Below are 18,020 nucleotides of genomic sequence, written 5' to 3'. Positions count from 1 at the left end.
ATGTTCAAATGAGTTGCTTGTTTTGACAATTCTGGCCAGTTTTGGGGATAAGCTTTAAGCTTTTTGTTTGTTTATTTATATATTAATGTATTTTAGACTTTGTTCCCGCAGTTACCAAGGTATTAGTTTGAAACTGAGTAAATGCTTTGCAGTTAAATCGAGGTATTGATGCCCATTCACAACATTATTTGTTTACTAGGTGCATGTCCTTCAAGGGTGATTAATTGAAAAAAAGCAAAAAAGCAAAAAAAAAAAATGCAAATAACTTTTGTGATGAGCAGAGATTAATTTATTTATCTCACCTGCTGCTGCACTCAGGAACAAAAAAATTCCACGCATTTGGTTTTGCAAGCATTATATTTTTAATTAGGCATTTGAAAAATACACAGATCATTCATGAACTCCTGTTAAATGCTGTGCGAAAAATTTCACTAAATACCTTAGCATATATTTGAACTTCTAATTGTCATAGGGCTTGAAGGTAACTAGCTGGGTAAATTAGTTCAGTATTGATATTATGAAAAATTCTCAGCCGCAGAATATTCTATCACCGCACCTGATTCCTGTAAGTGTGACACTGAATTAAGACAAAGTGGCTGCAGTCTATTACAGAAGAAAAAAATTAGTTAATTTCTCGATGCACAATGAAGAATTCAATAGTACAATGTGACAAGAAGGAAAAGAGTATTCTCGGAGCTCTCTGTGCACATCGGCAGTCTTCCCCTCCCGCTGCATGCCAGAAGGGACGGGATAGCAACCGTTACGTTTGAGTCAGTCTTACAAGAACAGCTATGTCCTAATTCAGGAATTTATTTGATCACTCTTTTGGTTACTTAATCATGTTCAAGATTTTTAAAATTGCTTACCTTGTACAGTAGTTTTGTGTAAGTTTTATTTATATTTATGTTTAATATAATGATGTAACTGGAAACTAAATGTATATTTCAATTCTTTGTCTAACCCACAAATACGTACCCAGAAAGACATCATGTTTGAAGAAACTGTCACGAAACAAATCTAACTATGGCATAGCTTAAAAAAAATTAATTGTGCCAATATTTTACTGAAGTGCTTCATTTTAATGAAACAGATATCTTATTCAGAAGCTTGATTGAATAAATATCCAGAATTAATTCCTCTAACACATATTGTGCCGCTTCAGAATGTTGAAATAGGAGTCAAAAGTTACCACGGTGAGTGAATAAGAAAGATTGTAACAAATTATTTTAAATTTTTTTGTTGGTGCACTTTTTACTAAAAACAAAAGATTCATTTTCATCATTGTTTCTATTCAGTTAGTTGTGAATGTTTTAGGGATGATGCTGTATGTTTTTGTTCAACTGAAATATTTGATAACAGATTTTTCATGGAAATTGGGTAGTAATTTACTTTTTACATACATTAAAAAGTTTTCAAAATTCATATCATCGAGGTTTATCTCCATAATTCTGCTTTGACGTAAAAATAAGTGAACTATTCTGAAAAAAAAAAAAATTCAACAATTTAGGACTGTATGCCTACCATTTAAGATAAAACAAATAATAATTTATGATTACGATCAACAAAATATGAAACGGATATAAAAAGCAATACAAATAAATCATGCATGCATTTCAACATTAAGACAGCAACTGTTTTATTTTTTTCTGACAGTTCTCATTCTCCCATGCCTCTTCACTTTACACACTACGCCAAGCAATCAAAATTCCTGAATTCTGACTCAACTCATAACAGCTGTACACTCAGTTAAATTATCCCATAAAATATAGCCTAACTTCATCAATGTCTTTCACATTTATAGGAGGGTCCGCACCACAGTATTTAAACAATCGTGATTTTTTTTTAATATATTCAAATTTTAATTTATTTAAAATTTTTGACATTTGCGGTATTGGCCCATAGGCTGCAGCCTAGGCAGCCTATGTGTAAATGCGGCCCTGGGTATTGTATTACGTTCAAAGTCGATTCCTTTTATGATGTACCATAAGTGGTAAATGTAGTTAACCACCTCAACATTTACCTACTTTCTTGCCAAGCGTGATGAATTGTGTGCAGAAGCCAGCAATATTTCATGTGATTGTTGGTTACTGCCACAATTTTTATGAAGAAATTTAAACTCTTTGTAACTATTTTTCGACATAAAATGTTTACTAATGCAAACTAATTTGGGTATATTTTATCCATTGTCTGGTGGTCTAGCAGTATGCAACTAGTTCAGTTAGTATAATGAATTTTTTTGGCTTCTTGTACAGTCTATCAATTTGGTGTTGTTAATCTTCTTGTTTAGTATATATATGTACTTGTGCATGTGCACAGACTCTGGTGTGGATTTTTGTCTTGGAAATTTTAAGTAATAGTTAAAAATATTGAAGATGTCATTTAATATGTAACCACTCAGAGAAACATAAGCCTCATTTCAGTAAATAGTGGACAATGGTGGTTTTACAAAAATTTTAATTACCATCTGTTACTTACTTAACGTTAATAAATATTTTAAAATGCATAGAATAATTTTCATTTTCAGAACAGCAAATAATGTTTTTGTTACCTATAGTTAAGTTTGTAGCTTTTGTGGTCATAAACTAAGCACAAAATATTTGTTTTTGTACCTTCAATTTTCCATCATAATAAATGTTCTTCACCACTTCTATTGTCATCGTTGTCAATGTCCTGACCCTCTTCCGATTCATATACGAAAGAGATTGAGATAATAATCCTTGTTCACTGGAGAATGCAAATATTTTGCCAACTTTTAAATGTCTCTCAACTTAGCTGGTTTCAGAAGCAATTGTAATGTGTAAAGTTCAGCGAGTTGCAAGGTACTGGATAGTTTCCCTGTGGCGTACTTCTACACTTGATACTTTTCTGAGACTTGTAACATTGGGGCACCTTTAAGCTTAATTGGAAGGTAGCTTTGCTTCAAGAAGTATGGCTTAAATGCACTGTCAAAGTAGTACAAATATGCACGGATATATTAACTATATTAAAAGGCTCAGCAATTTATTTTTCCTTGTTGTTCTTTGAACTTTTTAATCTTGATTACTTCTTGTCTCCGTCTCTTTTTCTCTTTACGTCTATTTCATGGTGCCATTTTTTGCGGCTGAAGTCAATGTATATTATACACCAACAGTCCAGAACACAGATGGGTTATTTCCTGTTAGGTTGGCCAAAATTTCCTTTTTTAGTTTCAAACTTCCGATTTTTATAATGCAGTATTCCTTACGATGAGGAGTATTACCTAATATTGTCTGTAAAACCAATTTGGACTGTGGTAGTTTTATCAAAATGTGCAATATTTCATTATATAGCCATCAGATGACTCTCTACTGACAAAATATTTATGTATATTAGTCACTTTTGGACTACAGATTTTTTTTTTTTTTTTAAACTTCAATTTCTTAACATTAATGAAATTGAGATTTTTATGATGGTAGTTATAACTAAGAAAAAATTAAATACAGCGAAACCCCTTATTTACGTTACCGTTATTTACGTTTTCCCGTTATTTGCACTATATTCTTCAGGTCCCGTTTGGTTCCCATATAGTCCAATACAATACTTTCCCGCGAATTACGTCTCAAAAATCGAATCAATCCCGCTATTTACGTCACGTAACAACCATAAACAACCAGAAAATACCGTGGAGTTAGTAGGCAATGAACATTTTAAATAGCAAAATATACATATTTTATAACATGAAAAGTTGCTTTTATTTCTAAACATGTAATAATTTAAGCCTAGGCGTGTAAAAGTACGAGTAATTATAGCAGGAGACAATCTAAAATGCACGAGGGAAAAACGTAAACTCATGAATGTACAAACATGGCTGCTTGTAAGTTCTGATACTGTATTTATGTCACAACTTAGCCGAAATACTGGTACGAGACATAAACTTCACAAGATAAAATGAGCGGTGTCTTGGTAACTGTTTTATACGTCTTTTATAATTTGGGAAGTATTGTACAGTTGACGCCATATTTTTTAAACTAACCATTTATTTCTGGGGATCGTAAATAATTAATTATTGGTATCAAGACATCATGATAAACGTAAACTTGAACATGTCACGGCAGCGAGAAAACTGGTGCGTATACCAATAAACTGGTATTAGAACTGGATAAAATTGGTACACGGGAGGTGGAGCTTATATTTTTTTCCGCTAAGCTCGCATCTATTGGTTGGCGGCTGATGGCGTCATGAGTCTGGGCGGAGCATAGAGTGCGCATGCGCCGCCGCGTCGTTACAGCAGCTGACCGAGTACAATGACCTTTCTCCGCGTTTGGCGCGCTATTGACGGTAAATATTCATCAATTTGCGGCCTTTTCTTAAAAATTTTTTTACTGTGAGCAATGTGTATGTAGCCCGTATTTGTTATAAACCCTGCCGGTTGCAACTGTATTTATAATTTGGAGAGGCAAATAATCTCCTTGAACAGCCAAAAAAGCAAGCAGAAGAAAATTTCAAATTTATTTTTTAGGAAGTAATCAGAAAAACATTTTGGCTTTCATTCTTTTTTTATTTTTGTCAAATGTGGTAAATTAATAATTGATTAAATACTAAAGTAAAATTTGTTGTTAGTGTGTTTGTACCTGCATTGTAGTATGTGCTATTAAACAAAAGGAAAAAAATTCTAAATAAGGTAAACTGTACTCCTTTTTATACGTTTCCCTTTATTTACACTTTCCCGCTTTTTACACTTTTTTACTTTGTCCCCATGAAAAGTGCAAATAAGGGGTTTTGCTGTACGTATTTTATTTCCATTGTTATTATGGTTATGGTGGTTGTTGTTGTTGTTGTTGTTGTTGTTATTGTTATTGTTGTTATTATTATTTAAAGCAATACCTTGCAATGGTTATTGTTTCTCCAGTACTATATTAGTTTTTGTAGAATCCAGACTGATAAAGTGTGTGCACAGGTTACTGGACGAGCTAAAGCTGAAGTACGAATCAGAGCGCAGCCAGCTGTCCAGCCAGTTGGCAGCCGTGCAGAAGAACTACGCAGAGCTGCAGACACAGCATGCAGCAGAGAGGGCAGAAAGAAAACAAGAACTCATTCAGGTTCCCAACTTGGAAAAGTTGCTCAAGTATGTAGTATTCACTTATTTTTAGTCGTTAACTTTATTTCAAGCAGTGTATTTTTATATCATGTTAAAATTAAGGAACAATAAAAAATGCAGTTTTCAGAAAGTTCTTAAATATTATACTGCATTGTCATATATGTATATTAATTAATTTTTCCTACATTTAAACCTCTATTTTGTGAACCTCTTTATAACAAAAACCTTCTTATAACAACATTGTTAAGTCCCAGTCAAAATTTTATCTAACAAGGCATTTTCACATCTATACTACAAACATTTTTCTTCTTTTTCAGAAATCTCCTTTACAGTAAATAGTTATAAATATTAATTCATACTATTTTTTGATACTAGCCAACATTTATTAGTATTTGATAAAATATGTAAATGACTTAATAATTGCCTTTTTTAAATCTATTTAAGGAAACAAAAGGAATTTAAAATATTCATATTTAATTATTCATAAAAAAATTCTGTCGATAAGAGTAATAAAACACTGTTTATGATAATTAACAAGAAAAATGCATGTTTATTAGTTAGACTCCTTTCTTTAAGATTATGATTTTTCACAGTATATTATATCCTAATTGACTGAACACAATTTAATGGCAGTTGGAAGGTTTGGCACATATATATATTATGGATGGAATATTTGTATCATATTTTTCAAATATATCAGATTTCAATTGATATAAGTGTACAAAAAAGGCTGTGATTATTTTGGCATCACCTGAGTAGATGTTCTAGATTTGGGTTCATTGGTTGCGTGTCATGTCTAATAGGTGAAGAAGACTCACACTGGCCTACCCAAGATTTTGGTTCGCAGCTAGCTATTGGGTCTCCCTGTTTAAGAACCCTTGTTCGAAAATCAAGTTTGGCTGCCCTGACCGGTACCTCGCCAAACCTTGCAATGCTTTGGGCGACCAGAAATGTCTTTAACCCTAATGTAATATCCAGCTCTATCAGGTAGCTCATGTTGCCCCTAGGATCTCCCATTATTCTAGCTGCTATTATCTGCTCATGGTTTGCTGGAATTTAAGCAGTTTCGCTAACTACCACTTATATTACAGGAACTTCTAATTGGTCGAGGGTAAGCAGGGCCACCTCTTCATCTTTAATATGCTGTACCTGTCCTTCCATGTCAATAATGAATCTGTATTGATTCGTGATGTCCACGCATAAAATTAACTCATCTTATGATATCAGCAACAAGAAAGGTCTGTGATATTGTCCAAGTTCCAATCCTTACCTTTAAATCCAGCTGTCCATGCACAGGTGAAGTGTCTCCGGTGGCCGTTTTGAGTCTATATGGGATGGGTGTTCTCTTCAGCTTTTCTCTACTTACAATGTCTGTGTGAACTATAGATGCCGATGACCCTGTTTCAACAGTAAGTAAACACTGTCTGCCATTGATCCATCCATTAAGCAACAAACTGTCATGGCCTCAACGAAGTAAGAATACAGAAAAAACCCTAGGGGCTACCATTTCCTGCAGAGCTGGCATGCGCCCACTCACACCAGCTATTGCTCGTTTCCCTGTTGATCTTCCTGTTTCTCTTCCTGCTGCTATGTCTTCCTGCATGTTGGAAAGTCCCACTGGATGTGACCTGGTTCATTGCAGACGAAGCACCGCGGGCATCCTCCTGCTCTTCTGATCTGGTTACCTGGAGTGTCTTTCAGCATCTTCTTCAATGCATTAGTGGTGTTTCTGGCATTTGCTCCATTGTAGGGCGTCAGTTCAGCTCTCCTTGTCCTGATGCTTGTGTTTTTTGAGGCACTGCATGCTGCCTCGATTTCCAGGGTATGGACCAATGCCTCTCAGCTCTTCTTGTGTCGAGCCAAACGTAGAGTTTGCTGAACCTCTGCATCTCTGAACCCGTCTATAAAAGCACTAGTGGCAAGCTGTTGACAGAACTCTGTTGGTGCTTCTGGGTAGGCGAGATGCACGAGCCACTCGATGTCGGCTTCAAATTCTTGGAGGGTTTCTGAAGATCTCTGTGTCTTCAGGGCTGTTCTATACATCTCGTCCATGTGTCGGTCACCATACCTCAACTCAAGGGCCTCTACTAATCTTTCTGGTCTGAAACTGATATGGTCTGCAACAGCTCTAGTGGAGATCCTCACAGGGCCAATAAGAGTGTCGTAGCCTTTTCTTCCTCGCCCCAACCATTTACTTCTGCCACTGCCTTGAACTGTCTTCTGTATGGTGTCCACGAAGATTGACCATCGAAGGTGGGTGTCTTGAATTTTGAGTGGCTATTGGATGCTTCCTCCACCTTAACATCCTCGGAGTAACTCTTCCAGCTCGCAGCAGCTGTAGCTTTCTTAATCATCCGGCAGCATTCCTTGGTTAAAACTGCTACACGCTGTTCGGTGGTCTGCTCGATTTGAATTAACTGCCGTTCCTGTTGGGCAAGTAGCTGTTCTTGTTGTACAAGTGGCTGTTCTTGATATGCAAGGTGCTGCTCGATTTGAATTAACTGCCGTTCCTGTTGGGCAAGTTGCTGTTCTTGTTGTACAAGTGGCTGTTCTTGATGTGCAAGGTGCTGCTCCAAACTCTTCACATTCCCTTCCAACTGGATGCTAGTTTCATCAATCTTCTTCTTGTTGGTTCTTCTTTATGTCCTCTGTCTCGGTGTTCATAGCATTCTTCATCTCTTCTTGGCAGTTCTACATTTCACTCTTCATTTCATTCTTCTTCTTGGTTACTTTCCATTTTATTGTTCATTTCCTCTTGACCTTTTTTTTCACTTCCTCCTGGCAGTGCGAGGACCTGCAGCGACGACTGGTGTCTTCACGGGTGTCCCGGGACGCCGCCAAGCTCCAGCTGTAGAAGGCATTGTTCTCAGACTGTGTGTAGACATGGTGTGACGTGCTGCGTGGAAGTGTGTCTTAGAGCGAGTACCGGCTGCAGGAGGAGTCAGCAGCAGTGGGAGGACCTGCAGCGACGACTGGTGTCTTCACGGGTGTCCCGGGACGCCGCCAAGCTCCAGCTGTAGAAGGCATTGTTCTCAGACTGTGTGTAGACATGGTGTGACGTGCTGCGTGGAAGTGTGTCTGAGAGCGAGTACCGGCTGCAGGAGGAGTCAGCAGCAGTGCGAGGACCTGCAGCGACGGCTGGTGTCTGCACGGGTGTCCCGGGATGCCGCCAAGTGCCAGCTGTAGAAGGCATTGTTCTCAGACTGTGTGTGGACATGGTGTGACGTGCTGCGTGGAAGTGTGTCTGAGAGCGAGTACCGGCTGCAGGAGGAGTCAGCAGCAGTGCGAGGACCTGCAGCGACGGCTGGTGTCTGCACGGGTGTCCCGGGACACCGCCAAGCACCAGCTGTAGAATGCATTGTTCTCAGACTGTGTAGACATGGTGTGACGTGCTGTGTGGAAGTGTGTCTGAGAGCGAGTACCGGCCGCAGGAGGAGTCAGCAGCAGTGCGAGGACCTGCAGCGACGGCTGGTGTCTGCACGGGTGTCCCGGGACGCCGCCAAGCGCCAGCTGTAGAAGGCATTGTTCTCAGACTGTGTAGACATGGTGTGACGTGCTGCGTGGAAGTGTGTCTGAGAGCGAGTACCGGCCGCAGGAGGAGTCAGCAGCAGTGCGAGGACCTGCAGCGACGGCTGGTGTCTGCACGGGTGTCCCGGGACGCCGCCAAGCGCCAGCTGCAGAAGGCGGTGTTGTTCTCGGAGGAGTTGGTGGCAGAGCAGGAGCGTCTGCTGGGCCGGCTGCATGCCAAGCAGCAGGAAGCCCAGGACATTGCTCGCATTGGCAGTTCCATCAGCAGTCGCATGAACACACTTCGCTCCAAGATCAAGGTGCTCCTTCCACCAGCATGCCTGGCCTTCACTCCTTCACTCCATATGTTTTAATTTTTAGTCTTTTTCTATTTGCACGTATTTATGTAGTTTATTGTGTGTATTGCCCAGCTGTAAAAAAACATAAAATGAACATTTATAGTAACTGCAGTGCAATTAGTCTGGAAAAAATTGTTATATTTTTCAACCTGACTTTTTTACATTTAGCATTTAACGTATAGTATTTATCTGGTGACAGTATTTGCTAAAAAGAAAACACAGAATGAAATGCATATACAGTGGAATATCTCTATACGTAATTGGTTTGAGAATAAAATGAAGGCATAAAATTACATTAATCCAGCTTTTCTGGTGAATCAGAGCCTTAAAAAGTTGTTAAATTTAATTTGAGCTAATACAAACACTTTTAATAATTTTTTGTTTTATTTATTTTAACAATATGTTTAAGTACAAATGTCCTAAAGTGTTAACTGTTGTAACAGATCTAAGACCTGCTACGTTTAGATTTAATTTGGTTCAGTTGTTGACAATCTTAACAGTCAGAAGTCTATTCCAGATTAGTTGTAATGTACTTAACATGGGTTTTTATATATATATATATATATATATATATATATATATATATATATATTCGTACATGTTTAATGTATGCGATGCTGCCTGCCTCGGCTGGTCACTAGCTATCCACCCAGCCCAAAATTCATACTCTGTATTCATGTCATGCTGTTCTGTCATTACTTCATTTATTCTCGGATAAATAAATTACTAAAAAAGGGTTGTTTGTTTAAAGTCATCTTTTTTTATTCCCACATCAATTTTAGAAAATAAAATCTGTTGCCATTTGAATATTCATTTCTGTAGAGTACATAAACTAGGTAAATAAAACATATTTGAGCTACCTTGTTTTCTTGCGTAATCTTTGCACATGTTATACTAAAATCAAATTTGAAAAGAAGGGGTGTGACTTTTTTGCAAAAAAGCATTTTTTGTTAGGTAAAGTTATTCATAAAAACAAAACTTACTCATGGAAAGTATGTTAAAGTAGAGTATACAAAAGCATGCTGAACAATTTAAATTAATGTCATGCGATAAAAATATTTTGTTGTACTTTAAAATAGTGATGTGCGAGTCTCGGCATCATCGAGAACGAGTCGAGACAGAAATTTTCTCGATCTCGTCTCGAGATAATTTTTTTGGCTCGGAATTTTCGAGAATTTTGTAAACAAGAAATAGGTTAGGTAATATAATATATTGAGGCAGCTTTTTGCGTTGCGTGTTGAAATAATTAACATATCTTCAACGTAACGTAGATCGAATAAAATAAACTATACTTGTTACGATAGTATACACAATAAATTATTAAAAAGTTAAAAACGAACAACTTCCGTTCACAAGTCACTACATGAAACGGTAAACGTAAACAATGAATTGTGCTGTGGTTATCACATTAAATTACAGAAGAAAATGATTATTTTCCGTTAATAAACCAACATTAAAGTTAAAAATAAATAATTTTCGGTATCAGTATCAAGTATTAACGTAAAACGGTACGGTAAAAAATAAAAATATAAACATGACTGCAGAATTCTTCCGCGATTGCATTTTGTTTTATGGCCTTAGGTTATACACACGGCCAGCAGTATATAACAAGCAACATGATGTTTAAATTGCGGTCCATATCGATAGTGACATATCGATAGTGGTGAATGTTCAGACTTTCATGATCAAGTACCGTCCATGGCTCAAGAAAACTGTATAGACTATGGAGTCAATAAGGTATGTTTACATACGACAGTAGGCAAATAAACTGTTAAGTGAGTGTAAAGGTAAAGTTGTAATTGCAAACCGAAAACAAGTAAAGTTGAGTGCGATGGAGGAAAGTGTTAGTGGTGTGGATAAAAAAGAACGGAAAATGGCCACAATATGGAACTTTCATTTAAAAAAGAAAGAAGGTGGCGAATTTAAATTGTGTAAAAACATTATTAAAACGCCTTCATGCTCGACAAGTGGACTTTTGCGGCACTTGAAACAACATCCAGCGCTGAAAAAGAATTCAACAAAATAACTGCTGAAGAAAAGAAGACTTCTAGTCGACAACTTTCAATGTTTGAGTGTGTTGCAAAAAAACAGAAGCTTTGCATCAGCGATGTGAGGAAAAATCAAATAGACAAAAAAATTGCTATCATGATGGCTTGTGATTTTCAACCTTACAGCATGGTGGATGACCATGGCTTCAGAGGTCTAATCAACGAATTAGAACCTAGCTACGAGATTCCTTCGCGAACAACATTTTCAAGGACGGTTATACCACAGTTATATCAAGAGGAAAGAACCAAACTGGCTGATGAAATTAGTACAGATGCCATCAATGGTCTGGAGTCGCTTTCTTTCACTACCGATGCATGGTCATCCAGGAGACATGAAAGCTACATTTCGCTTACAGGCCATTACCTAACAGAAGAGTTCAAATTAAAATGCCATATTCTTGGCAATTACCACTTTCCAGGCTCACATACTGCAGATGCAGTACATGCAAAGCATGTAGGGGCAATGGAAGAATGGAATTTGCCAACTGATCAAGTCCCAGTTTATGTCATAACAGACAATGCAAAAAACCTTAAATGTGCCATAAGGAAAACCTTATTTCATCATGTTCAGTGTTTTGCACATACACTACAGTTGACACTGCACGATGCAAAAAATGAACATGATATTACAGCACTTTTTGCAAAAGGACGAGCTATTGTTGGCCATTATCGACACAGTAATGTTGCTCGTGAGAGGCTGCATGCACTTCAAGTGAAGCTAAACAAACCTGTTCACGAGCTACTGCCAATGGTGCCAACTAGATGGAATAGTGAATACACCATGCTGTCACGTCTTGTTGAGCAGCAGGTGCCCATTTCTGCTGATTTAGGAGAGAGCATGGCAGTGGAGAACTTCACCTCTAGTGAGTGGAAACTAGCTGCTAGCATTGCACACATATTTTGCAACCAATAGATGAGGCCACAACCGAGTTATGTTACTCAAAGTTCCCAACACTGTCATCAAAAATCCCATTGATATATGGAATTGAAGCAATGCTTACAAACTATGTCCAAACAGACCAATGCAAATCTGGTACTGCATTTGCTAAATCACTGCAAAGAGGTTTAAAATCAAGATTTCCTTCATATTCTTGTGTGAAAGAAGATCTTCTTTCAATGGCGCTTGACCCTAGATTCAAGACTGTGATATTGCAAGACCATGAAAAGTTGTTGTGCACGAAATACATCACTTCACATCAGCAACCTGAAAATGATTATCGTCCTGAACCAGAACTGGAGCAGGTGAGTGAAGCTAAAGAGACTTGCTCACTGTGGTCAAGTTTTGAAGTGTTGAAGAAGACATCATAATCATCAGTTAGGACTAAATCATCAAGTCTGGAGGAAGAATTAAAAATATATTTACGTGAAGATGTAATTCCAAGGAACGGTGACCCACTTACCTGGTGGCAAAACAACAAGATACGCTTTCCAGCTCTGGCTAAAGTAGCAAGAAGGTATCTGGCAATACCAGCTACACAAGTTGAAAGCGAACGACTATTTAGTACTGCTGGAAACACTGTGAGCATTAGGCGTGAAAATTTGTTGGCTGAAAATTTTGAACAGCTGGTGTTTTTAAATAGCCGCTTTAGACCTTAAATTAGGCCAGCCACTAGAGTGTTCTTTCTTTGTAAACTAATGTTTCATTCATAGTCTTTTGTGGATACTTGATAAAATTATTGAATAATTATGTATGTTTGTCAGATTATTGAGTTATACTTTTTTGGATCATATTATCCTGTTAACTAAAGTACAGATTTCTCGATCTCGACTCGATTCTCGAGAATTTTTAAATTGATTTCTCGATCTCATCTCGAATTCAAAAAAGTCTTTCTCGCACATGCCTACTTTAAAAACAAAAACGAAAACCACAACCCGAACGTGAGCCAGAAATAACACATAACTATTGTTGTAGTACACACTTACTATGAAAGAGTGCCGGCTATCAAATGTAGTTAACTCTGCACTAGACAGAGTGCATGCATTGCATGCAATCGGCAAGCTATTGATATTGGTATTTGACTAAGTGTGTATGCTGTATACACAATCAACATAACCAAACATGAATAATGCCAACTAGCGCTGGCTACATTCTTTAAAAGTGGTACACAGCGGTAACGAAGACCAACAGATAAAGGTTATATATAATGTTTGAAAATGTATTTAAAAGAACATTTACACATCAGACAACTTCATATTTCTCATCTGTAAGCGATAATATTGTAATGAATATTAGATTTCAACTTTAGAATACATTTTTTTATACTGGAAAACTACCTAAGCATTCGAAATATAACAGTGGGACTAAAAACATCATGCGATATTTATGTGAGAGTGTCTTTCCTCCAAATTTTGACACCCTAAAATAACGGTGCGACGATTATGCGTGAATGATGATTATGTGCGAACAATGGTTATGCGATAAAACATAGTATTTTAAGGTGCTTTGACTTTGAAGAAATTGTCATAATTTGTACGAGTTTGACTCTTTTTGCAATAATAACAATCTTAAAGATAAAAACTTTTATTTTTTGTCAATTTTTATAAGATGTGTGGTGAAATATTCATTGACAAGACATGCATGCTATTTCCTAACTTGCACGCTGATAATGTCTTGGCTTGGCACAATACTCCTTTTTATGTTTGAAATTACATAAGCTTTGCCATATATTTATTTTTTGACAATCTTATATTAGCAGCTCTAGTTATTAGTATGATAAAAATATGACAATGAATCCTGATCGCCCAATTCTAAGTTTATTGACCCAGATATCACTGTAGTGGAAGTAACAATACACCTAATATTCATTTGGCGTAGTATTTGTATGAAATTGAAGGGACTACAAAAACAAATCCTGAACCTAGAAAGAAATTTTTCTACAAATCTCTGACTTAGCAAAGAATCAAACTCGAGACCTTTGACCCACCAGTAAGGAGAATTGACTAGGTACTAGATCAAACATCTGCATGATGTAATTCTAGTTTTTTGTCATTTTTGTGGCATGAGGTACATTTTTGCTTTCCATGGTAACCACAAAAATGAATGTTGATAAGTAGGTTATAGGGAAGTAATTATAATTAAATATTTCTGGAAACAATACAGTCATTGATTTTTTATTTTAATTTTTGTTTCAGACTGTGAAAAAATTTGCATTCAAAGATTTGCACGTGATTGAAAACCGAATCAAAGAACAGGAATCAAATGTTGACCGTATGAAGGATGAATATCACAATGAGGTTGCTCGATTACGTAATTTAGTACGCCACAAGGAAGCCATCATCAGTCGACTACAGCAGGAAAAATGGTGAGAAAAGTAAAGTATTTTTTAGAACTAAACAGTATGAGAGTGCTGTGGCCTAGGACACTTTGTACAATGCTGGTGTCAGCAAATGTGTGAATATATGACCTTACAAGCTGCAATTGTGTAGGAAATAAACCTCAAGCAGTAAACAAAACTTAATTGGGCAAGATTTCATTTGTAATTAGTAAATACTATAGTGAAGTAAGTTTGTGTGTCAACATAACCAACAAAATCATAGTCATAGGTCATGATAAATACCAGAAGAAAAAAATCTAGAAGTTAACGATTCAATTGATATTATTTAGATATTTTCATTACATATTTATGTAAATATTTTCAGTCAATAGTTAGCCCTAGGTGCTAAAATGTTAGCCACCCTTAATGTGGTGGTTAAGAGTAAGTAAGCACTATGTAGTTAGGTACTCAAAAGTGATTTAAAGGACAGTTTAAATTCTCACAGAGCGTAGTCTCATTAGCTGCCAATCAAAGGATTATTTATTTATCATTACCATTTGTAACATAAATATCAACAACTTTTAAAGGTTACAACAAAATGCATGACCTACATTTACAAAAAAAAACACATAAATAATAATGCAGAAAACAAAAAAAATGACACAAATACATAAAAAAAATAAAAAAGGACAAATAAAAAAAATTCAGGAAACAATTTATACATTATAAAACTTATAATGTAATAGGAAATTCATGATAATCTAAAAATTAATACATAAAATAAGGAAATATTTAATACAAAAAACAAATATATAGTCATAGAAATGATTGAGAAACGAAATATGTAGACACAAAAATATTAGTGTTTACTTATTGGTTTCTGTTATGTCCCTCAACACATATTTAGATTGCAGTCCTCACTCCCGTATACAATCACCATGTACCAACGACCGACCCGCTGGCCGCCATCATTACCACTGTCCTCTATTTATACTGCAGGCCTACCAACCTCACTACCCCACATTTCCTACATAACACTTCCCCCCTTAAGATTTCTACACATAGTCTTGCAGCTTCCCCGGTACCATCCTCGCCCTGGTGGATCTCCTGGGCGACTGTGCGCGTATCAGCTCCATCTGCAGTCCCTCCCATGGCTCTGGCCCATGGTCACGATGATGTTCAAACCCTCTGAAAGGGCTGCTGCTGTGGTCCGGTGTTGATGCTCCCACTGGTGATGTCCCCGGCAGCTGTTGCTGTTTACCCTTCCGCTCCTTCCAATTCTCTGCCGGTTGCTCCTGTACGGTCAATGGTACCTGTGCCGGCTCCATCGGAATAGGGGGCCGCTGTATGGTTGCTGGAACCTGCGTTGGCTCTGTCAGAGCCATCCCGTCAGTCGGCATGAGCTGACGCAGGGTGGTACTGCCACGATTGGTCGCAGCACAGCCATCAGTACATGTAACTGACACCGCCTGGCTTGATGGATGTGCCACTTTGTTGCTCAGCAATTGGTCCACGTGACGTCTATACACGTTGCCGTTCTTATCTTGGGTTGTGTATGTCACGGGCCCTTGTTTGGATACAATGGTTCCTGGTATCCACTTACGAGTCCCTCTGTAGTCACGAAGAAGCACCTGCTGCCCAACTAAAAAAAACCTGCCCCTGTGGTGGTTTGCGACCTCTTTGGTCTCCTCGCCTTGAAAACTTGGTCTGGGGCGTATCTGGTCCAGCACCGTTCTTAATGGTCTCCCCATTAGGAGTTCTGCCGGTGTCTTATGAGATTCTCCCAGTGGCGTTGTGCGCAACGCCAACAACATTTGAGCGACTCGTGTGTGGCAGTCTCCCGCTCCCATTTTCCGCAGTTTGTTCTTCACCGTCTGCACCATGCGCTCCGCTTGACCGTTTGTGGCTGGATGGAATGGTGGTGTGCGCATTAGTACAACTCCATTCTTCATTAGGAATTCTTCCATCTCTCGGGACACGAAAGCTGTCCCGTTGTCTGAGACCAGGTACCGGGGGATCCCATGGCAACTGAAGATCTCTCGTAGTGCCTGGATAACCGCACCTGATGACATGTTATGCATTGCCTTCACTTTTGGCCATTTTGAGTGCGCATCCACCACGATGAGGAAAACCTTCCCCTGGAAAGGACCCAGGAAATCCATGTGTAGCCTAACCCATGGCTCACTCTCCGTTGCCCATTTCACCTCCTTCACTTTGGGCGGGTTGGCTCGCTGCTGCTGACAGATTGCGCACTGACCTACCATTTGCTCGATGTCCCTGTCCATTCCTGGTCACCACATATAGCTCCGAGCAACCATCTTAGACTTGACAATTCCGTCATGTGCGGCATGAAGGACCATCAACAGTTCCCTGCGACGCCCCTCTGGAATAACCACCCTATTGCCCCACAAGAGACAACCCTTGTGGAGGGATAACGCCTCTCTCCTGTTCCAATATGGCCTCAACTTCTCAGAGTCTCCATTCCTGCCCTGCCAACCTTGGCTTGTGTGCTTCTTTACTTGACGGAGGACAGGGTCCCTGTCGGTCAACTGCGCCAGTGTCTCAGCATCGATTGGTGGCTCTGGCATGGCCTCAAGCATGAGCACATCACCAACAGTTGGTACCTGTATGTTCCCAGTGGCCATGGGTAGCCGGCTGAGGGCATCGGCATGGAGTATCTTGGTTCCCGGCAAATACACTTTCTGGAAGTCGAACATCGAGAGCCATAAGCTCCATCGTAAGAGGCGTGGTGACAGAATATCTGGTGTTTGCCGCTTGGGGTCCAGCAGTCGTAACAGGGGTTTGTGATCTGTCACGATAGTAAAATGCCGGGCTGTCACATACTGTCGAAATTTGGTCACCCCAAACATCACAGCCAGTGCCTCTTTATCAAGCTGGGAGTAGTTCCTCTCATGCCGGGTCAGAGTGCGCGATCCAAAAGCCAAGGGCACTTCTTTGCCATCATCGGTAACGTGCGCCAACACTGCACCTACTCCATAGTCTGATGCATCACATGTCAGCGTTAAAGGCTTATTTAAGTCATAATGAGTGAGCACCTGATCAGACTAATAGGTTCTTCGCTTTGCACAACGCCTCAGTATGCTCCGACCTCCATATCCACTTCGCTCCTTTGTCCAAGAGACGATGTAAGGGCTTCAGGACTGATGCCTTATTTGGCAGGAATCTTTCGTAAAAATTCAGAAAGCCTAAAAATGCCTGCAGTTCCTTCTTACATGTAGGTACTGGTGCCTCACGGATGGCTTCCACTTTTGCATCTGTAGGGCGCACTCCTACCCGATCGATTCTGTACCCCTAGAATATGACAGACTCTGCCGCAAATACACACTTTGCCTTCTTGAGTCACAATCCTGCTTTGTCTATTCTCGCCAAAACTCCCTGAACTCTGTCCCAGTGTTCCTCCATGTCCTTCCCAGTGACCAAAATGTCATCCAACATGACCACCACACCTGGAATACCTGCTAGCAAGGTTTCCATAAGCCGCTGAAAGATCGCTGGGCACCCGCTTACACCAAAAGGTAAGCGCCTAACCCGAAACAACCCTTCCATTGTATTAACTGTTAAAATTCCAGCTGTCGCGTCATCCACCGCCACCTGCAGGTATGCATCTGCTAAATCTAGCTTCGTAAAAACTGTCCCTCCCGCCAAGCTTGCAAAAGCCTCATTAATGGTTGGTAATGGATAGACATTTGCTCTGCATACTTTATTCACTGTAATTTTATAGTCACCACAAAGCCTGACCATCCCATTCGCCTTCTGAATGGGGACAATAGGCGTC

At 38.9% G+C, this 18,020-nt stretch overlaps 1 protein-coding gene across 2 annotated transcripts in view; it reads left to right on the top strand.

The window, feature by feature from the left end:
* Positions 1–18,020, top strand: part of LOC134527936 (protein Cep89 homolog) — a 52,969-nt gene that overhangs the window by 17,666 nt on the left and 17,283 nt on the right. For both annotated transcript variants that reach the window (XM_063360980.1, XM_063360979.1), the window contains exons 8-10: positions 4,916–5,083; positions 8,652–8,883; positions 14,103–14,272. In XM_063360980.1, coding sequence (XP_063217050.1) covers positions 4,916–5,083; positions 8,652–8,883; positions 14,103–14,272 — 570 coding nt within the window. The remainder of the gene's footprint in view (positions 1–4,915; positions 5,084–8,651; positions 8,884–14,102; positions 14,273–18,020) is intronic.

This window comes from Bacillus rossius, chromosome 1 (assembly GCF_032445375.1).
Source record: "Bacillus rossius redtenbacheri isolate Brsri chromosome 1, Brsri_v3, whole genome shotgun sequence".
NCBI classification, from domain to species: Eukaryota; Metazoa; Arthropoda; class Insecta; order Phasmatodea; family Bacillidae; genus Bacillus; species Bacillus rossius.
The sequence above is the reverse complement of the archived record's forward strand: the minus strand, read 5'-3'. Positions and strand labels throughout refer to the sequence as shown.